Below are 20,725 nucleotides of genomic sequence, written 5' to 3'. Positions count from 1 at the left end.
AACCTACATAAACTTAAAATTACTAAAACATTAAAATAAAAATATTAAAATAAAAGCTAATTAAAAATATGAATAAATGCTACAGTATAATAACTCTGGTGAGCTGCATTACTATCTGCAACCTATAGTACATAAAGAGCAACTAAAATGCAAATTAATAACTGATTTATAATCCTACCTTCGGTGCGTAATTTGTACGCCATTACCAATAGCAGTGCATTACTCCAAAAAAAATGTATAGCACACAAATACTGTATTAGCAGAAATCCATGTTCATTTATTACACCAAATTATTTTTTTTTTTAATTTTTATACAATTTATTAGTAGTGAATTAGATAACTCTACATCAACATTTCTCTCACCTTGTCTGCTTGGCAGCTCACTAGGTTTTGGAGCAAAGTTGCTCTCTAAGTACCTCTTTCTTTATTTTCCTTTTTAGACAAGTCACAGCAAAAATTGATTTAGTTTCATTCTGATTTACACTCAGCAGCCTCAGCTGACTCACTGAAGGATCCTTCTGAAAAAGCAAAGGACATGACCTTTGACCCCATTGTCAGTGAGGGTAATCTTCCAACAGTCCCTGCTGCAAAAGGCTCCAAAAAAGACCCCCTGACTCCGAGGAACAAGCTTAAGAAGGTAAGAGACACATTCACTAGAGTCCGTGAACTAAACAAATACAACAAAAGCCTGAAGAATCTGGTCCTTCCTGCTTTGCCAAATATTTTTTTAATTACATAAGATGATTGTGAACATGCCATCCGATGCCCAGTGTAAACTATTGTAATGTGCTGATGAAGTTTACATACCTGTGTAGTACATTTAAAAAGAAATGGTCTTCCTACAGGAAATGAGCAGTATGGAAGCCATTGAGGAACAAAAAGCTCAGGAGGACGGCGAGCCTTCAGTGGCCACAGAAAAAGAAGGTAGATAAACGGTCTCTCTCTCTTTCTCATCTAGTTCTGCTTGTTTCCTCAATGTCAGTCTCCTCTTCCCCCCTCAGGTGACACATCTGTCATCTCTGAAAATGCCAGTGATTCCACCAAAGATGGCAAGAACAGGTTATAATGCTTTGTGTACTGAATTTATATCCATAAATTTTAATCTGATTCAAGCATGCCTTCACATGACTCACTTGACACATTCATGTACATTAATTTTCATCTGCAGCCTGTCGCCAAGTGACAAAGAGATAGAGGTGAGGTGTTTTTTTTTTTCCTCCATTCAGTCCAATTTCTTTAGAGTTTAACTATATTTGATAGGTAGGTAGATAGTTTATGTGCAGATTGCTGCACATAATAATAATAATAATAATAATAATAATAATAATAATTGATTGTCTTGATATGAAATTGCAGGATTATGCATCTACATTTTCATAATAATTGGCCAATTAAAAGAATTCTGCAGTATTGGTATAAAGATCTTATAGACCTGAATTAGATTCTGAACTAGTGATTAAGCTGAAATATTTACAAATGTGTATCCTTGTTTACCATGTGCTCTCCTGCCAGGCGGAGTTCCACCGGCTCTCCCTGGGCTTCAAATGTGACATATTCACCCTGGAGAAGAGGCTACGCCTGGAGGAACGCTCGCGGGACCTGGCTGAGGAGAACGTCCGGAAGGAAGTGAACAGTTGTAAAGGTCTGCTGCAGGTCAGTGTCATTTTGTGCACTTTCTGCTGGCATAAAATCCTATGTATTTTATCAATGCAAGGAAGTAGTGCTTTGTTCAGGACATTTGTATTTTTACAGAAAATTCTTACTGAAAATGTCTTTCAAAATTTGACCTGAAAGTTAGCTTGAATTTAACATTGTGTTTTGTTATATAGGCCCTGATTCCACGGTGTGAGGAAGATAACCAGTCCATGGAGATCATCCATCGTCTGCAGAAGAACCTGGAAGTCCTCATTCAATCCATGACCAGAGTTTCCAGCCGTTCAGAGATGCTTGGGGCCGTTCATCAGGTTTGTGTCTTTACTCAGGCCCTTCAGAGTGTTGAAATGGCCCTCTAAAGCCAAAGTTAACAAAGAAGTCTGCTTGTTTACATATCAACTTCCTTGCATGTGTAGGAGACCAGAGTGGGTAAAACGGTGGAGGTGATGATTCAGCATGTGGAGAACTTGAGGAGGATGTATACCAAGGAGCACGCAGAGCTGTTGGAGCTCAGAGAGAACCTCACACCGGAGAGGTCCTTTGGGTCCCACACTGAGAGGGGTAAGTTGATATTATTCTTATAAAAAAAAATACTTGTTAAAAAAATAAAAGTTGTAATAGCACTAATATCACATGGGTTTTCTTTTGTGACTGCAGATGATTTCAGAAACAAGAAGCAGTCAACTGCGAACATTTTCAAAGTGAGTTAAGGCACAAAACGCACCACTTCCAGATCCTGAATTCAGCTTGCGGTGTTAATTTTTACTGATTTTTAAAAAAATTGTGTTCTCTCCTAAACCACTAGCCGACGTATCAGTATAGCGACCATTCCCCGCAGCATTGGAGGACAGACCCATTTTGACATGGTGAGGAGTCCAGTTTCTTCTTACAGAGGTGATTTGTTTTTGCTAGAAAAGAAGTGGAGCAACTGAATAAACTGTGGTTTCTAATTCACAGTCCAAAGAAATGGCAGAAACTGAGGTAGAGAGACTCTCTCGCCGGTCACCATGGTAAGTGTACTGATTCTGTTTTGAGATTGCATGGTCCACAAAACGCACCTCCAACCCTGCCTGTCAGTATTAGTCCACCAAAAATTGGGTTAGTGTGACCCAAAATGTATTAGAACAAGATTTATTCATTTGGCTGATACTTTTATTCAACCAGTGTCAAATAATACACTTATCAGTAGGTTCTCTGGAAATCGAACCCATGACTTTGTGGTTTATTGGAGTCACGTGCCAATTGTTTTTATAATTGTGTGTGCACGTCTTTGCACTGCGAGAAAAGATGTCATGGTTGTATGTCGACCGCTTTACAGGAACATGGCAACCAAGAGGCCACCACTAAAGCGCTTCATTAGCTCTGGTACTTGGGCCGACATTGGCGAGCCCACTCTGATGAATAGGTAAGGTCATGCGTGAAGATCTGTTATGTACCTTTCGTCTTTGGAACCAATTTCATGCCAAAACCATAAAGAGCACATGTGCCATCGAAGCATCATGTCCTGCAGAACCACAATAGAGGCCTTGAGCTTAGATGGTGAACATTGAAGTGTGAACTTTGCACAGATATGGATATGACACAGACTCTCACTCGGAGGAGGAGCGGAAAGCTGAACCAGTGGAAAGACGGACTAGCATAACAGAATTAGGCATCAAATTCACCTCCTTCATAATGCCAACTAAGACGTTAGTGTACCTCTCGCCTCCATTATTCTCTGCTATAGCATTCAGGCATTATCTGCTACAAATCGATGGTTTTCTGTCAGTAATGTCACTGCCTTTTGCTACTGCAGCAAAGCTAAGAAAATCTAACTTTAATTAATGTTCTGTTTGTACATGGACACCCAAAAAGTTCATCTGCTTAGCTTTTTTTCTTCAGTGGAAAAATGAAACCAGTGCTGCTGACACATTGTACTGTATGTCTTCTGCTTCGGTTTGCCGCGAGTAAGCTAAGCAGCCCATCTGTGGTTTCAGAGAGAAGACAAAGTCCTATTTGTTTAATTATCTATTTTTCCCCACACAATTTGGCAAATTGTACTCTGATCCCACAGTTGTGTGCTATTCTGATGTTCTCTGTGGGATTTTCTTAAACGGGATAAGTGGTAGAATGATAAATAGAGAGCAGGATGGAGATATATACTACCGTTCAAAACTTTGGAGTCAAGAATTGTTTTTTTTTTCAGCAAGGATGCATTAATAACAAAAACCACATTAAAACATTTGTTACTTCAAATAAATGCTGTTCTTTTGGACTTTTCCTTAGAAGAATACTGAAAAAATGTTTCAAGGTTTCCACCAGAATTGTTTTTAATATTGATTAATATTAGAATGATTTGTAGAGGATTTTGTGACACTAAAGACAGGAATAAATAGCATTTTAAAATGTATTTAAAAAAAAATGCTTATTTAAAGTTGTAATAGTATTTTACAATAATACTGTATTTTATAGATCAAGTAAATGTAGCCTTGGAGAGCTTAAGATTTCATTTAAATACATAAATCTTACAGACTCCATGCTTTTGAATGGTGGTGTGTGTGTGTGTAATTTAAAAAAATTAAAGGCAATAAAATGGGCAGAATGGCTGCTTCTGGTAATTGGCCAATCAGTTATTGGCAGACCTAAAAAAAATGGTCATATACTGGCCAACTACTCTGTCTGACCAATATATATCAGTCTGTCACAGACCTGTTTGTCTTGAAACACTGAAACATTCCTGTTTGTTTTGTTTATGTGCTTTGTCAAACATTGCTTTCAGCAACAGCTGTCATTTTTCACATTCCTCTAAATGTTTTCAAGTCGCCTCAGTCGTCTCACCTATTCAGACTGATTTTTTTTTATTTTTTAATCATATGCGCTTTTTATGACCTGCTATTTTTCTAATGAAAATAGGGCCCAGAACATTCTACACAAGTATGCCAGTGCTTTTGTCTATACAAGCTTGATTTTGTATGTTATTGATTCCAAAGGAATGCATGTTAAATATGCACAATGAAACCACACAGAATATGTTTCTGGGTTAAGGATATATTGATAGATTTGTCACGTGACCAGCTCGAAGACCTGGAGGGCAAAACAACCATAGAACTGCAGCACAAGCCTATAAATTTCCCATCTGTTTCACAGCCGCAAATATTTAGATCACCTCTCAAAAGAATAAAACAAATGTATGTGAACAAAATGCAAGTTTTGGCCAATTGCAATCCATATTAAGCACCCGCGGCAATATTTCAATTATTAAAGTGACAAACATTTTAAATACACTTAAAGTGCCTTAATATGTTTAAAACAGTAATATTAAAAGATCAAATTCCGTAATCACTATATTAAATATGCATAGTTTACGTAGGCAAGCAGATGAGGTCGGAATATGAACACAATCCGCTTAATGGTTCAGTGTTTTCTGTGGGAAACCATTTAACGTGAAACTTGCACATTGTGTTTATATTCTGGGTTCTTATGCTTTCCTTTACAAAATATATATCATCAATAAGGTGTTTACTACATTACTACTTAATGCAAACTTTGCATGAAAATAACTGGCAGTCAGTGGAGCAAAGCTTCATTTTGCCCTCCAGGTGGGCGTTCCTATGAGTGCGTGACGTCATGTGAAAACTATCAATAGAGGGTTCATCTGCAGCTCATTACAATAACATAGACATTAATTGCTCCTTCCCTATTTAGCAAAACAAAACACCTTGCTTCCTGCTGCAAAAGATATGCTTGTACTTTTCTTTTTAAACATTTCTTTCACTTTCCGTCCCAGTCCCAGCCCCAGCCCAACAGATCACGCTCCACCCAGTCTGACGGATGGGAGGCCTGCTGTTTCCAGAGGCACCAGGGGCATTTGGATTTGGGTGGCCTTGCTTGTAGTTCTAGCTGTTCTACTGGCCCTGCTGGCAAGCCTGATGTTACAGCCTGCAGTAGATGCAGCACCTGTGGGCACCGGGGACTCCTGGATGACCATCCAGCAGCTTCTGTGGCCCTATACTGGGCTGAGGCACAACGGCCAGCCCCCTGTGTGACACCAGGGGGTTGGCAAGGTTGCAGTGGCCGGTTCTGACATTCAGAAAAACCTCCGGCTACAAGAGCTGTGATGCAACACTGCTGCCTGTCCTTCTAACAGAACACTTTGTGAACATTTCTTACCGAAGGTAAAAAGAAATGTGGGCGTCTTGAGAGAGATGTGCTATAAACTGCAGACTGCTTGGATGCTGTGTACACAAAGCATTGGGTTGGCCACGTATGTAATAAGCACTGTTATGAGACAGTCAGTGCCAGCCAATCACACAGTGGATATTTGGATTGGAGTGAGATGAGCACACAGCAACAGTGTGAATGTCAAACATATATCAGTTGCTTGAAAAGGCTGCCTTTTTTAAACATTTTGAAATTGATCAGTGTGTTTTTATGGGCTGTTTGAAAGAGTATTGAGATGAGACCTTTTTAAAAAAATGTTTTTTCTTTTTGTTAACTTATTTTACAGTTTTATGCAGTAGATGTTTTTTATATTATTAATTGTTACAAATGCATGGTTTTTATCCTCATAAAGCTGTAGGTTTGGTGTTCATTGTAAAAGTTCATACACTTTTGTATGTTCCAAAGAGGGGGGAGAGAAACTTTGCACAATAAAAGAAACTGATCCAACTCATCTCACTATTTACTCTGTGAAACAAGCTAAATGGATCACAAAGCTTCAGTCAGTATGTGTGTTTAATACTCATGCTTGGGTGTGCTCTTATTTTAGTTGTTCAGCCAAAGTTGGTGGTATAAAATGAAGTTGATGAACCATTGCCAAATAGCAGCAAATTCATCATGAGTATAACAATCTATAAATCAAGGAGAATCTCACCAAAACATGTCATATTTCAGCTACAAAAACAAAATGTTTTAGTATTTATTTGTAATATATTATTTAAAGAATTTATAATAAAATGAAAAATATATATATTTTTAAGAATTAAATACACCTGCGAGTTTCTGTAATATTCTGGCATCTAGGAACAATTTCTCCATGAAAGATTTAGTGCACATGCTCTCATTTCTTTTGTGGCGGTATCTATCTACTGTATATATATTTATATTTATTGCTTACTGTATGTTATAAATAATCATTCTAGAGTATTATTTGGGTTCACCTGCTTATAAAGAATTTTATCTCCGCATATCATCAAGATGTAGCAATGACTGTTCAAAACAGGTATCAAATGTTTTAGATATTAGTGTGTATGCATGTAGTCTTTCTGGATGCGTATGCTTTCTCTTTTCAGGAATATGTGAGGACACGTGTTGCACACAGGAGCCTCTGTACAGTGTCTGTGTAGAGATGGTGAGACTGACAGACTCTGGCTTGGCCCTCAGTGCTCATGTCCTGTCTGAGCATGTGCAGAAAGGTGGAGTGGAACTCGCTGCCCTCGGGCCAGCTCAGGAGAGAAGCTGTGGTCATGCTCCTTCATCTTCAGATGCTGGTTCCTCTGAGCACCCAGCAGGTAAAGAGACCATGCCTCCTCAGCCACAGACCCAGCCTCCAACTGTTCACAGGCCTACAGAGTCAAAAAGATAACGATCATAGGTACTGCTGTGTATACAGTAGTTCAATAGTGCTTCAGTCAGAGTGTATGACACACCTGAAGAACAAGATGCTCTTGTCCGCATTGTGTGTTCCAGCAGCTCCATGAAAAAGCCACGGCTGAGGACATTAGAGCCATTTGTTCATACACTGTGTGCTCTATTAATGGGTCCTAGAAGTGGAAAGAACATGGATAAAAATATTGTTACATCATGGGTATTTATAACTGGTCTATTTAAAAATGAATTAGTGAAATAACTCTGAAACACTCTGAAATAAGGGTCCAAAAGGAAGGTTCCACATCGACCTTTTTTCACTGTGAAGAACCCTTTGTGCAATAGACCTTTTACCTACCAGTACATCATATTAAAATTTCATGGAACCATCTATGCCAATACAGAAAATGTTTTTGAAAGTGTAAGGCAATTTACCCCCTTGGTTACCTTTGGGTTGATGCTGAGTACTTGTCTGAATACTCATTCTCCGCATGGCCTTCTGCAGATCTGAGGGGCTTATCCAATTCCCTAGAAGATGATCTAGGTTCTTTGTTTCCTCCATGTGCAGCATATATTGCTTACCCTGAGAAACAAAAAGCTATCGATCGGTGCTGGTGATACACACAGAGAGAACACCATTTTTTGTAGCCTTCGACATGTATGGAAAACAGCCTGGCCTTGAATTGATTCCATACTGTTGGTCTTAGATAAATTAAATTGTTCAATGACAGGATGCTTCTTATGGATCCATTAATTTATTAAGAAATATATTTAAAAAATGCAGTTCAAGCATGCAATATTTTGAGTGCATCTAGTCAGTGATATATTAACTTTTTGATCACACTTTCTTTTAAGGTCCAATTCTCGCTATTAACAAACCAGTAACCATTGAGACTTTTGCCTCAAACTCCTAATTTGTTGCTTAGGGCAGTTGTTAATTTTAGGTAATGGGAAGGATTAGGGATGTAGAATATGGTCATGCAGAATATGTGCTTTATAAGTAGTAATAAACAGCCAATATGTTAATAATAGGCATGCTAATAAACAACTAAGAATTGGTCCCTATACTAAAGTGTTACCAACTTTTAATTTGTAAAATGTCATATGGTGTGAAATTTCTGATAATCATTATATTCGTAACTTACCTTAAAAATTGTGTGTATACGTGTATAAAATATAATTTTCAAAACCATTACATGAAACCAACATGAATACAGAAAAGTTCTACATTTCTATGTTTTAAAGTAGATATTTAAAAGATTTTTCAGATATGTGTATTTTTGGACAGGGCCTCTCTTTCCTTGACAGTGATGCTGACTTCAATAAGAGCTCCAGTGATTGTGAACAAAGCTGAGTCTTGGCCCAGAGGCCTCAGCTCCCATGACTGTATGACTCCTGCAGTAATGTGAAGGCATAGAATGCATTCATCTTAAAGGAGATGCTGTGGGTCTCTGCGTCATAGGATGCCTCAGAAATGCAGTCTGCCCACCAGTGCTGACCTGCAGAAACAGGTGTGCAATAAACAAGCATGCATTAAAAAACCAAGATATGAAAATAACAGGGAGGCTTTAAAGTAGAGGCTGTATATACAATACACAATCTGATGCTACATATGTGTGGTGTGAATTGTTCACCGATAGGATCCCAACGTGCCACATGTGGATCCTCCAGAAACAATGTTGAGTCAGGCAGAGCTACAGTGACCCCTACAGACAGTGAGGCAACAGTGCTACTGTGTTCATCCAGCCGCACTGAGGTAGAGCTCTGAGCACAAAACTGCTCTGTGGGATAGGGAAAGGCCTGGAGACCGGTTTCTAACAGCTATGATGAGGCACAATAGTAAATGACAATTAATGCACATTATTCTCTTTGATCTCTTGCAGACTGTCCTAGATTACATCCAAAGATGTACCTCTCTCATTTCCCAGCCCTTCACTATGTGAGACTGAGGTGGTAGATGGAGCACATCAAAGTAGTAGACTCCGCCCAGGGGTGTGAACTGCTGCAGGTCCACTATATGTACGTCAGCACGGTCAATCACAGGTTCAGCTGGTGATGAGTCAGAACCATTTTGATCTAGAGACAAGTTATCAGAAGCTAGCAATTGCAGTGATACATAATATATCACATGAAAGTCATTACAGGTGCATCTCAAAAAATTAGAATGTCGTGAAAAAGTAAATTTTTTGGTAATTCTATATTTATTTCACAATATTCTAATTTTTTGAGATGCACCTGTAATGACTTTCATGTGATATATTATGTATCACTGCAATTGCTAGCTAGCAAAAAATATAAATATTGATGAAAAGCTTAGAAAAATAAAATAAAAAAAATTAATATTGCCTTGAAACTAATTGAAATTTAAGTTGTACTATAATTACTAAAAATTAGTTATTAATCTTTAGTAGATTTTAAAATGGAAACCTGTCTTTCATACTTTCAAAAATGAAAATTCTGTAATTAATTACTCACCCTCATGTCGTTTCAAACCCGTAAGACCTTCGTTCATCTTCAGAACACAAATTAAGATGCGTCACGTGACGCAGCTGACACAGGACAGCAATAGGTCCAGCAGATATTCTCCAAAATGGCAGCAGGGTAATGCGGAGGAGACAAATTGTTGAATAAAGTGTTTTTTTTTGTGCACAAAAAGTATTCTCGTAGCTTCGTATAATTGCGGATGAACCACAGATGTCACATGGATTAATTCAAAGATTGCTACGTTTGTGGGAACTTTGGAACATTTCAGTTGCGTTGCTGTCTATGCAGGGTCAGCTCGCAGATTCCATCAAAAATATCTTAATTTGTGTTCCGAAGATGAACAAAGGTCTTACAGGTTTGAAACGACATGAGGGTGAGTAATTTATGACAGAATTTGAATGTGAACTAACCCTTTAAATGGATTTAGGGGAATACATTAAAAGAAGAAAAAAGAACAGTCAAAAAACAAGTATAAAGATTCTTTTGATGTAATCAATCTGAACTGCAAATTTTATATATATATATATATATATATATATATATAGTTATTGAAAATATATATATGCACCCATTTAATTTTAGTTATTGAAAACGTAAAATAGGAAAATGCTACTGTTGTCAAAATCAATTATGAATTACATGAATCACTTAAATGACAGACCTACTTTCAATTCAAAATGGCAGATTTTGGTAGAGATGACTGTTGCTCGTTATTGAATGAGTGTTTTTTTTAGAACATTAATTTTAATGGTAGGCTATAATACATATTCATGTGTTAAACTCCCCAAAACTCACAAACACCCCGTGATAGCATGCAGATATTTCTGCCTGTTGTTTTCGCTCATTGTCAGCCTCTGCTTTTCTGCAACAGACTGAAGCTCCGTGTGAATTCAGCAAATACAAGGAAAATGCTGCAATTTTCTGTTATTTTATGAGTGCTGGTGCAAGTCTCCTATATTTTAAACTTCTCAAAATACAGTCTGCTTCAGATTGGTTTTAATCACTGCTTTATCTAATTCTGATTGGGTGGGCTTTTCTGGTGTGCGGACTCATTGTTTACCTTTGCAACTACTTGTCTGCCCAGCACCCAGTTTTTATTGTTTTGGATGTGCGCGCTGTACCTTTGAACTCTCAGCCCACCCCTGCCCATGCCTGGAGCCAGCCCCATTTTATGTTATAAAAAATTCATCTCATCTTATTTTGTTTAATATAAGGAAAGAGAAGAAAGAAATTGGGAAAATCAGGAGGTGAAATAAGAAAAGTGCAAACCAGCTTCTAATGCTGCAGTGATTTTCTCCATCTGACTTTCTCCTTCCTCTAACAACTTGACTGAAGAGCTCTTCCTCCCTTCCTTAGCTGAGATCACACTCACAGCACTCTGACACATGGACACACACTGATATTAACAGCCACAGAAGACACTAGAAAACAAGTACATACACATAATCAAAGCCTCCCTCACCCTCTTTCTGCTGTCTGACCTGACCATGCGACTGTCTTCCTCCACTGGCTTTGAACTTCCTCCCTCATCCCTCTCTCCCTCCATCTTCTCATCCTGCATCGCTGCAATGCTCTCAGTTGGTGGAGTGAGCACAGCCTCCATCATGGATCTCCTTCTCTGGAGCTGTTGTCGCTCGCTGTGATGGGACAGGTGATCATATCGTGTATGAAGGATCTGAACAGCGACGTCAATCACAGCAAGTGGCTTTGGCAACTCAAAGCCCAGACCCACCTCCTCAAACCGGAAGCCTTTAAACCTGGAAACATGGATTGTCAAGTTTTTCCTTTATCCCACAATAGTGCCTAATATTCACCATGAAGATATGCACACCTTGGGTTTTTGTTGAGGTTCACCCACAGACAAAGAGTGATATTTTCGTCCTGGACTACAGTCTGCATGTTGCCGGTCTCAAAGTCAGAATGAGAACTTGCGGACTGAATGGAGAGCAAAACAAACATCTGATTTGTGTTCAAACAGAAGTGAGCTTCATAGGGAGATCTCAGCATAGCTCTTGCCTTCAAAAGCTCCTCGGTGGCCTGGTTGAGTTTGCAGTGGATAAGACTCTGTAGACACAGGAGTGCTTCTCGATACTGCTGAGCAACACTGTGGTCGGGACCCTCACTCAAGAGAAAGTCCAGTTCGTTTGTCAACTGTCCAGGAGAAATAGTTAAGGTTCATTCACACCAAGAACGAGAATTATATTAGCATCTCCGTCATCAATAACTGACTTCAGCAGAGTGTTGGTCTCACCTGAAGAGCCAGAGCACAGTTCTCCAAGACCTGCTGGATTTGGGTTTCTGAGTCTTCTCTCCACAAACTGATGAAGGAGTTGATTTCCGGGTGCACCGATGAATCTGGGCTGCTATTGCAATGCATGTAATGCTCCCACTATAAAGACAAATCAGCAATTAAAGTAGCCCCAGTATTAGCCTGCGGCATCTGAATACAGTTTCACGATTCTTGAACCTTAGCTTTGTCCCTGCATTCAGATTCCATTGCATTGACTGCAGAGTGATTCTCATCTAGAATGTACCGCAGTTCATTCAGCTCGTCCTCTCTGCGCTCTCTGTCCTGTGGATTTTGACAAGTGTCAATCAATCATCACATTAAAACTTGTCACATACAATCCATCAGTACAGACAGCTGCATATGCACGAAATCCTGCAGGGAAATGTCTGCAGCACAACTGTGAATGTTCAAATGGAAGTTCATCAGACCTTCAGCTCGAGCTGCTCTTGTTTCTCTTGTTCTATTCGCTCCCTCTCCAGCCGTTCATTCTCCTCACGCTCAGCAATGACACAAGCTTCTTCTACAGGACAGAAACACAGTATACAGATATATCATCAATTAAAAACTCATTTAAAATGAATTGAATTAATATTGCAGATGTACCTTCCTCTCTCCGTCTTTGTTCATCTGCCTCTCTTTGCAGTCTCTCCCTCTCAGCCTTCCTGATGTTTCCTCCTTTGTTTTTTGCGTTCTGGATTCAAAATGCTAATTATTTATAGTGTGAAAACTGAGGAGATTATTTTTCTTGTAATTATTTATTTATAGTGTGAAAACTGAGGAGATTATTTTTCTTGTTATGTATATTATATTATATATATTATATATATTATATATATATATAATCTTATATGTATATATATAGTGAAGAGATGTTCTACAAACTTTATTTTACTTACAAACTTGGGATTTTATTTTTAAAATAAAAACTGACCGACAAACATTTATAATTTTAATACAATTTAAGGTCATTTTAAGTTGAAAGCTGTTTACAACATACTCCCATCAAACAACTTACCTTTCCATCCTTTGGTGGCTGTAAGAGAAGACATACAAATAAAATAATTAAGGGGAAAACTTAAAGTTTACAGAAAAAGTAAATCATCAGACAAACATCGCTAACAAACCCAGGATGGTAAGTTAAACATATCATTTTGGCTCAGGACTTTCGCTTTTGCTGCTTCTGTTTCATTAAATATGAAGCCAGAAGTCACACGAATAAAGATTTATTGCATATATATGCATATTTGTTTGTACTATCAGTACTATTTTTCTTTAATACATTGTTAAAACTTGACTCACCGTGTTTACGAGCTCTCAGGCATCTGCTGCGGGCGTCCTCCCGTCACTATGGCGACGACGCACGCGAGATAGAAAACAATCAGCTCTAAAAAGCGCCACAATAGCGGAGCACGGTTACCAGGAGGAAACGTCCCCAAAAGAAACTATGGTGAGGAAATATCACACAACCATTAAAAGTGTACTTGATACAATAGTGCAGAGGAGTTCTGATGATTTATTTGTAATCATTTAGAATATTATTTGTTAAATATTTGTATTTACTGTATTACTTTATGTGTAATTCTGAAAAAAAAAAAAAAGTTCTGATGATTTTGAAAGAAATAAGCTTGCATTAAAGGTTCACTATTGCCATCTCCTGGTCACGCTTAATAACGCTTTGACGGTTGCAGCAATATTGCCTTTTTACACAAGATGGCGCAAAATATCGCGAGTCGTCTTCGTTTTTTCAGCACAAAGTGTGTTTTCAACGTCACTGTTTGGATTTATGATTAGGTAAGTTAAACTAAAACTAGTTTATTCCGAGGTGAGTCAACTAACGTAACTAACCTCATTCCAACTGCAAATTGCAAACCGAAATCATTTTGAAATGCAGTATTTCGTATCCAAATTTAGCTACTTGACTCATACTATTTCTGTTTTTCATACTATCTCATCACACTAGACGGTTATTTCTTGTAATGGTAAGGTTATTTACAAAAAGCATGACATGTTCTAGTCATAATGAAGGTTTCAGAGTTATAAGAGTGTCTATTTGTTAATGTAATATTGAACTGAATCCTCATTTTCTTTCCAGAGGCAGCTCAAGGTGATCTCCTGTTCTGCAAAACAGAATCGTCCCTAAATTGTTGCTTATTCCAACCACTGCCCCAATGCAAAGTGAGTAAACCTTTAAGGGGTGATGTTATAAGCGTGTAAAGTCATTGGCCTAAAATAATCTGCTGATCAAAGGTAATTTGCACTTCACATGTGTGGGACAGTCCTCACTCGTCTTCAGGAAGGCTGGCAGAAGCCGCACATCCAGCCTTTTGGGAACCTGTCCACACACCCAGGCTGTTCTTCCCTGCATTGCGCTGCACAGGTCTGTCCTCGCCATCTGGAGTTTCATCTGTGTGCTTTTACACACCACATGTCTATCTAGACACCGAAACGGGAGCGTGACATTGTCATGACAAATGCAGCCACGTGTTACACAGACAGACAATAACATCATTACATTTGTTTGGATCATTGATATTGTTTGTAAATATGATGTTGTGTCATATCTATCTATCTGTCTGTCTGTCGTGTATTTAAGACTTTATAATAATACTCAGTTGTCCAATATTTTTGAGCAAATGAACTAACAAATATTTTTTGCTCTATAGTGTGATCTACACTCTACGCAGCAGAAATAGCTCTTGTCTACAGACTGCCAAAGGAGCTTGCAGATATTCTGGTGCAGAACAGGAGTTGTCACATGCTCATTGACACACGTGGGAAGGAGTCGTGGCCTAATGGTTCGAGAGTCGGACTCCCAATCGAAGGTTTTGTGAGTTCGAGTCTCGGGCCGGCAGGAATTGTGGGTGTGGGGGAGTGCATGTACAGTTCTCTTTCCACCGACTTCAATACCATGACTTAGGTGCCCTTGAGCAAGGCATCGAACCCCCAACTGCTCCCCAGAGGCGCGCGCAGCATAAATGGCTGCCCACTGCTCTGGGGTGTGTGTTCACAGTGTGTGTGTGTGTTCACACTGCTCTGTGTGTGTGCAACTTCGGATGGGTTATGCAGAGCACGAATTCTGAGTATGGGTTCACCATACTTTGGCTGAATGTCACGTCACTTTTCAATGTCACGTGTACAGAACAGGAGTTGTCACATGCTCATTGACAGGTAAGTTACTGGGGTATTTATAAACCTAATCGAAAAAGGTGTTTTCTTGTCAAAACGAGAAAAAAAAAAAAACACTGTTTACCATGCACTTTCTTCAACTTAGCTTGAGCTGAACAACAGCAAACCAGATATTGCTGGTTTAGGCTTGTGTGAGGCCAGGCTACTGCTTTATAGTATTTTGATGGAGTCGGATAATTACTACAGAAGCTTTTATTTGCATCACTACTGACTTTTAGCATGGATAAATGACTTTTTCCTTTCTCATTATTACTGTTGCTGTTTAGGGTTTAGTGCAAGCGGCTTGCTGGCATGATCTAAACTTCAGTGTTTTACATAGCAGCTGGAGCGATCTGACCTCTTCCCACATCTTTGATATCACATTCAGCATTTGTGTGTGTGACCTGGTCGAGGTCATCTGATCATACCATCTTTCTCAAAGCTGTTGTTTAGAGTGACAGTGCAGGGCTAATGTGGGATTAATGGTTATCCAGAGAGAGGCAGTGAGCAGATAGGGCCAGACGTTTCCCTTCAACTCTTTCATTATGCTTAGTTCGTAATTACACTAAACCTAATTATTGTCCCGGGCTTTTGTGATCTTCAAAGCCAAGATGTGACAAAAAAGCCGACTGAGCGCAAGCAATGAAAAAAAGAAAAAAAAAAACGCTTAATGAACAATAAAATCGACAAAACGCTCCAGAAAAAAACGAGATTGGAGCTGATGTTAAATCTGTTGACATTTAATTTGCCGGCGAAACGGAAACACGCTTCCCTCTAAAAGACAACATTCAGGCACAAACAAATGTGCCGGCTATGAGGAGAGGAGAAGGATGAAAGATGGGTTTACTAACACGTCTCTTCGTCTCTCTTTCATGTTAATTAGAAATCGCTTCCCTTTGTTTCCTTTTACAGGCACTTATTTATTTTCCTATTCCATCCATTAGAACAAATTTGCAACATGAGACACAAATAATTGGATTTGTCTTCATGGCTGTCGTGGACGGGGGATTTTTTGTTTTTGTGCTTTTTTTTTAATTTCCTATAGTTTAGTTTGCAGATTTGCCTTTGGATAGTTTGTCCTTTTGCAGTCAAGAAGAGCAGATTGCAAGGTTGACCTCTGAGATACCTTATCCTCTGCTCAGTGACATTCTATCCCTCACATTTTTCCTTTCTATCATCTTGGGTTTAAATGAGTGGAATTTGATTGATTGGTCATAAGGTTTTTTTAACGATTTTCAAAGGAGTCTCTTATTCTCACCAAAGCTTTATTTATTGGATCATATATACAGTAAAAACATAATACTGTGAAATATTACAATTTGAAACAACTTTATTCCAATTTGAAACAACATTATTCCAGTTTTCAGTGTCACATGATCCTTCAGAAATCATTCTGATATGCTGATTTGGTGCTTAAGAAACTTTATTATTATTATCAATTATGAAAGTAATATTTTTCTGTGGTTAATTTTTTTTTAAGATTCTTTGATTGAGAGTTAAAAAGGACAATCAAAAAGTGGTTAATTTTTTTTTATGATTTATTTTTTTATATATATGTATATGGTAGTGTTTATATCAATGTATGTTTTAATACATTGATAGAAACAATGTATTTTTTTTTTTTTTTTTTTGTGGTGTTTTTTATATCAATGTATGTTTTAATACATTGATTGATTATTTGTTTAAAATATTCCTCTAAAATTCCTTTGTTTTGCATTTTGCTAAACTTTTTTGCTAAACTTTTCTTTCCCCATTCCAGAGGAAAAAAGAAAGTCATACAGGCTTGGAATGACATGTTGGGTGAGTATATGATGTCATTTGTGATTGAACTGTCCATTTAAGTTTGGTTATGCTTTAGTTTCCAGCCTATAACATTCTAAAGCATCTTGTAGAAAATGTGCATGTGTTCTGAAGGGGGAGTGAGAGGAATGAGGAAGAGGAGTGCTGGGACTGTGTATTGTGATGATATATGAGAGGGTTTGTTGGAGAGCGTCTCTTAGAGTTTAGAAGCTGCAGGGCTGAAGCTGAGCTCCACTCGCTCACACTTACTTCCTGCTCCGCTGTCCTATGAACACACTTTACACACATTCATCATTATAACATGCCCTACTTACTTTAGACATCATTAATTCATTCATGCCTCTCTTCCAAACACACGCACACACACACACACACGTAGGATCCCAGGAAGGAAGAGAAGCACACCTCCTCTTACTTAAATTTCCACAGACAAAGGAGTTCTTTGGCACGCTCGAGGAGAGAACGTGAACTAGAATTGGTGTGAACCACCCGCTTTTGGACTCGGATCAGGTGTGACTGAGTGACAAAGTGTCGGTGTGCTCACCAGCGCAGGTGATGGAGTCGGCTGCCAGCTCACTGTGTGAGTGTGAAGCCACTGAAGGCTCTGGAAACGAGTCAAACTCATCAGCATAATAGATCAGATTAAAGCTGCAAACGCTTGACAGCGCCAAGCCAGCGGGCACTCGCCGTCTAAACGTTCCTGTAAATCTCGCTTAAACAATGTAACATGGAAAGCATCCAGAAACTTGTTTTGTTGTTGTGCTCACTCCTTTCGGGCATCGGACGTCAGAATGCTTGTTGTCTCTATCTACAGTGGCCTTGAAATGTATTTGGACACTATAAAAAATGTACGTCCGTGCGTAATATAATAAAATTAAAGAAATGAAGCTCAAACACAGTTCCTAAGGTTTTAAATGACCAAAAAATAAATAGATATAATGTTTGAGTATCTGGTTGTCAAATGTTAGTGGAACGTTCATAGCATTTCCGTCTGTAAAAAATTGGGCAATTGTAAGATATAAAGTGGAATTACAACATATAGATCAATTATAAGAAAAGAGTTATGTGACATAGACGATTGTAAGATATGGACAGGTATGATCATTTAAAAAATAATAATTATATTTGTGAGATAGGCTATAAAGTCAAATTTGGAAGATAAAATGTTATAGAAGTAATGCCACATTAGAAAATTATTGTCACAAATACATTTTTTAATTTTTTTTATTTCATATATAGGCTTCCATCTGCCTTGACACCAGAAAATCAGCTCAGTGAAGTTATTTCAGAGAAAAGTTTTGGCATCTATTGGCTTGCGGATCCCTCTTGTTTTGATATTTCATTCAATGGCATTCAGACATTTTTTACAATGTCCAAATACTTTCAGGAGTCTCTGTAATACAGATATTGTGCTTGTCTGTGCCAAGGTCTCTAGAATAAATGTATTTTTCTCTGTAAAGGTGCAACAGCGATAGGCCTAGACTTGTTGCCCCTTTGTTCTCATCCTGTCCAGTCGATGACCTCTGTTCTACTTAAAAGAGTTTGGATAAATCTGAAATGGATCCTTTATTGGCTGTGCTCTGAAACTTTGGTCTCTGTAGGGTGGGGGTCTGGATCTTTGTGCCCTCAATGAGGCCAGGCTAGTTTGGCTTCATCTCCCTCAGTGCTGCAGCTGTCTGCTGACTGACCTGGTATCCTGCCCAAACAACCTCTTTTTCTCTACTGTGTCCCACACACAGAGTCAAATTCATATCCCTTTCTCAAGCTCTTTTTTCCTGTAAGCAGTGGTGTGTTTTTGCCAGGAAATTTATATTTACATTTTTTCATTCAGATGCTTTTATCAGAATTGACTTATATGTGACAATAATGAAAGCAGAAACGATAGCACAACACATTATAAATAGCTATTCCATACCACATTTCTCTAATACAACGCTACTACTACAGTGAGGAGTACAATGCTAAAGTGGAGGTGGACCTGCAGAAAAGTGCTCCCAGAAGAGATTTTTAATGATTTTGGTTCCAGTCCAGTTTTCTAGTGATTCCATTATTGATTCTAATAATATATTTGGAGAAAAAAAAGGAAATTCAATTGATATTTAATTCTTGCAAAAGGTATGTTTCCACAGACATTTTTATGGCATTTTACAGTTTTTTAGAAGTGGCATAAAATAACTAGAGAGAAAGAAAGAGAAGGTTAAACTTTATTAAACGATACTAAGAGTTTAAAAATATGGTAACAATTCATTGATTCATTATTTTTTATAAAACACATCATTAGTTTTGCTAGTGGTATATATTTAAACATTATCATATGCACCGGTGTTATTTTAGGTTTATTTAGGCCTGTAATGCTGTATATGTATGGCCTATATTAATATCAAGCTTTTATTTTTATATTTTCAGCTTTAGAAATTTTATATGCTTTTCTCATTTTTTATTAGTTATTTTCTGTATTTCTATTTAGCTTCTTTTTTCAGTTTTAGTTGTAATTTTAGTACTTAAACTTATGTAATTTTAGTTAGTTGCCAAAGCACCACGTCTAATTTTCTTTTCTTAAGTTTACTTTTTCCATGTAAGATTTATATTTATTTCTTTTATTTCAGCTGTATTTCAATTAACACAAACAATTTTTTATTATTTTACAGTAGTTTTAGTTAACAATAGCAGCATTGATAAGAACAACCAGTCTAGTAACTACACCGGTTTAAATCTCAGCTGTTTGATTCACTAAAATGAGCTGCTCATAAGAGTCGTGAGTTTAGGAATCAGACTACATCTATGCAGTAGATTCAGTTGTTTTTCAGGGTTGCTGAATAGTAATACAGAAAACATTGTAAGTACATTTTAGTACAGTGTTTCATCCACAGGACCGGTCAAGAGCAATTAATGAAACAAATGAATTTGTTTCCAGTATTTCTTTTTAAAGGTACTTGATTCTTGGTTCTTGATCCCCAACCCTTTTGAGTGATTGAAGATGTGCTTTGTGAAATTGGCTTGACTCAGCTAAACCTTAAAAATCATCGTTCTCGCTTTCTCACTCTTTCTTCATTTACCCCACAGCAACTAATGTAGCACACAGTCAATCTAGTCCTTAATATTCTCCCTACTTCCCCTTAAAGACACATTTTCAGCCCTCTCTTTTCCTTCACTGACCCTCTAGTTCCCTAAGAGCGTGTGTTACTCTGTCTTACCCACTGGTGCTGGGCCTGAGGACAGCCATCATCACTTTAACCCCTGATTCCATGCCCTGGGGGGAGAGCAGACAGTTTCTGTGGCCTCTCACCTCGCTAGCTCCGGCCCCATGGTGAACGGCACTCAGCCAGCCTTGCCAGCACGTCTTGATTTGGAGCGCCTTAAGAGAATGTTTTAATTGTCACTTTTCATTTAGGGGGAGAGTGACATCTCTGGGCGGACAGGCGGGAAAAAGGCGGGCCGCAGTAATCAGAGGCGATGAAGAAGGCTTACACGCTGCAGTAATCGCACACACACTTACGCTCATATGCATATACACACACAGTCCCCAGGAAGCTGTTTGCGATGAGCTGTTCCTGCTTTTGGCTCCAAGCACCGGGAGGTTCTCCGCTCTGCTAGGCCATGATCTGATTTGACAAGCGCGGTGCTGTCATCTCAAGTTTGTCCGATTTGAAATTCTAATTAATGAACTTGCAGCCACTTTTGTGTTGTTTCCTTTAGCATCTGTGCCCCCCCCCCTCCACCTCTTCATTTGCCCAAGTTGCTGTTTATTTCCTTTGCAGGATTCGTCTT

The 20,725-nt window shown here is 38.4% G+C and overlaps 2 protein-coding genes and 1 long non-coding RNA gene across 7 annotated transcripts in view; 2 read left to right on the top strand and 1 right to left on the bottom strand.

Annotated features, from left to right (window-relative positions):
* Positions 1–6,300, top strand: part of LOC109077438 (lymphoid-restricted membrane protein) — a 29,259-nt gene extending 22,959 nt beyond the window's left edge. For 2 of the 5 annotated variants that reach the window (XM_042722038.1, XM_042722039.1), the window contains exons 26-38: positions 489–637; positions 846–924; positions 1,002–1,059; positions 1,169–1,196; positions 1,513–1,653; positions 1,830–1,964; positions 2,070–2,214; positions 2,311–2,354; positions 2,451–2,519; positions 2,611–2,663; positions 2,972–3,058; positions 3,222–3,341; positions 5,420–6,300. In XM_042722038.1, coding sequence (XP_042577972.1) covers positions 489–637; positions 846–924; positions 1,002–1,059; positions 1,169–1,196; positions 1,513–1,653; positions 1,830–1,964; positions 2,070–2,214; positions 2,311–2,354; positions 2,451–2,519; positions 2,611–2,663; positions 2,972–3,058; positions 3,222–3,341; positions 5,420–5,678 — 1,367 coding nt within the window. In that variant the 3' untranslated portion in view covers positions 5,679–6,300. The remainder of the gene's footprint in view (positions 1–488; positions 638–845; positions 925–1,001; positions 1,060–1,168; positions 1,197–1,512; positions 1,654–1,829; positions 1,965–2,069; positions 2,215–2,310; positions 2,355–2,450; positions 2,520–2,610; positions 2,664–2,971; positions 3,059–3,221; positions 3,342–5,419) is intronic. The other 3 variants (XM_042722040.1, XM_042722041.1, XM_042722043.1) reach the window with 3 other exon arrangements.
* A 112-nt stretch (positions 6,301–6,412) lies between these two features.
* Positions 6,413–13,412, bottom strand: dnai7 (dynein axonemal intermediate chain 7). The gene is given in 20 exon segments (XM_042722044.1): positions 6,413–7,069; positions 7,071–7,196; positions 7,281–7,394; positions 7,666–7,682; positions 7,685–7,705; positions 7,708–7,801; positions 8,519–8,604; positions 8,607–8,717; positions 8,853–9,039; positions 9,131–9,294; positions 10,972–11,080; positions 11,165–11,459; positions 11,534–11,637; positions 11,719–11,853; positions 11,954–12,091; positions 12,170–12,274; positions 12,421–12,512; positions 12,596–12,683; positions 13,008–13,025; positions 13,292–13,412. Coding segments are annotated over 16 exon segments (1,881 nt in total). The 5' UTR covers positions 12,200–12,274; positions 12,421–12,512; positions 12,596–12,683; positions 13,008–13,025; positions 13,292–13,412; the 3' UTR covers positions 6,413–6,919.
* Positions 13,364–14,763, top strand: LOC122137023. The gene is made up of 4 exons (XR_006154524.1): positions 13,364–13,439; positions 14,085–14,167; positions 14,269–14,369; positions 14,656–14,763. It is a non-coding gene; the product is annotated as an uncharacterized LOC122137023 (long non-coding RNA).
* Positions 14,764–20,725: the final 5,962 nt, after the last annotated feature.

The sequence above is a fragment of the Cyprinus carpio genome, chromosome B4 (genome assembly GCF_018340385.1).
Source record: "Cyprinus carpio isolate SPL01 chromosome B4, ASM1834038v1, whole genome shotgun sequence".
In the NCBI taxonomy this organism is placed as follows: Eukaryota; Metazoa; Chordata; class Actinopteri; order Cypriniformes; family Cyprinidae; genus Cyprinus; species Cyprinus carpio.
The sequence above is the reverse complement of the archived record's forward strand: the minus strand, read 5'-3'. Positions and strand labels throughout refer to the sequence as shown.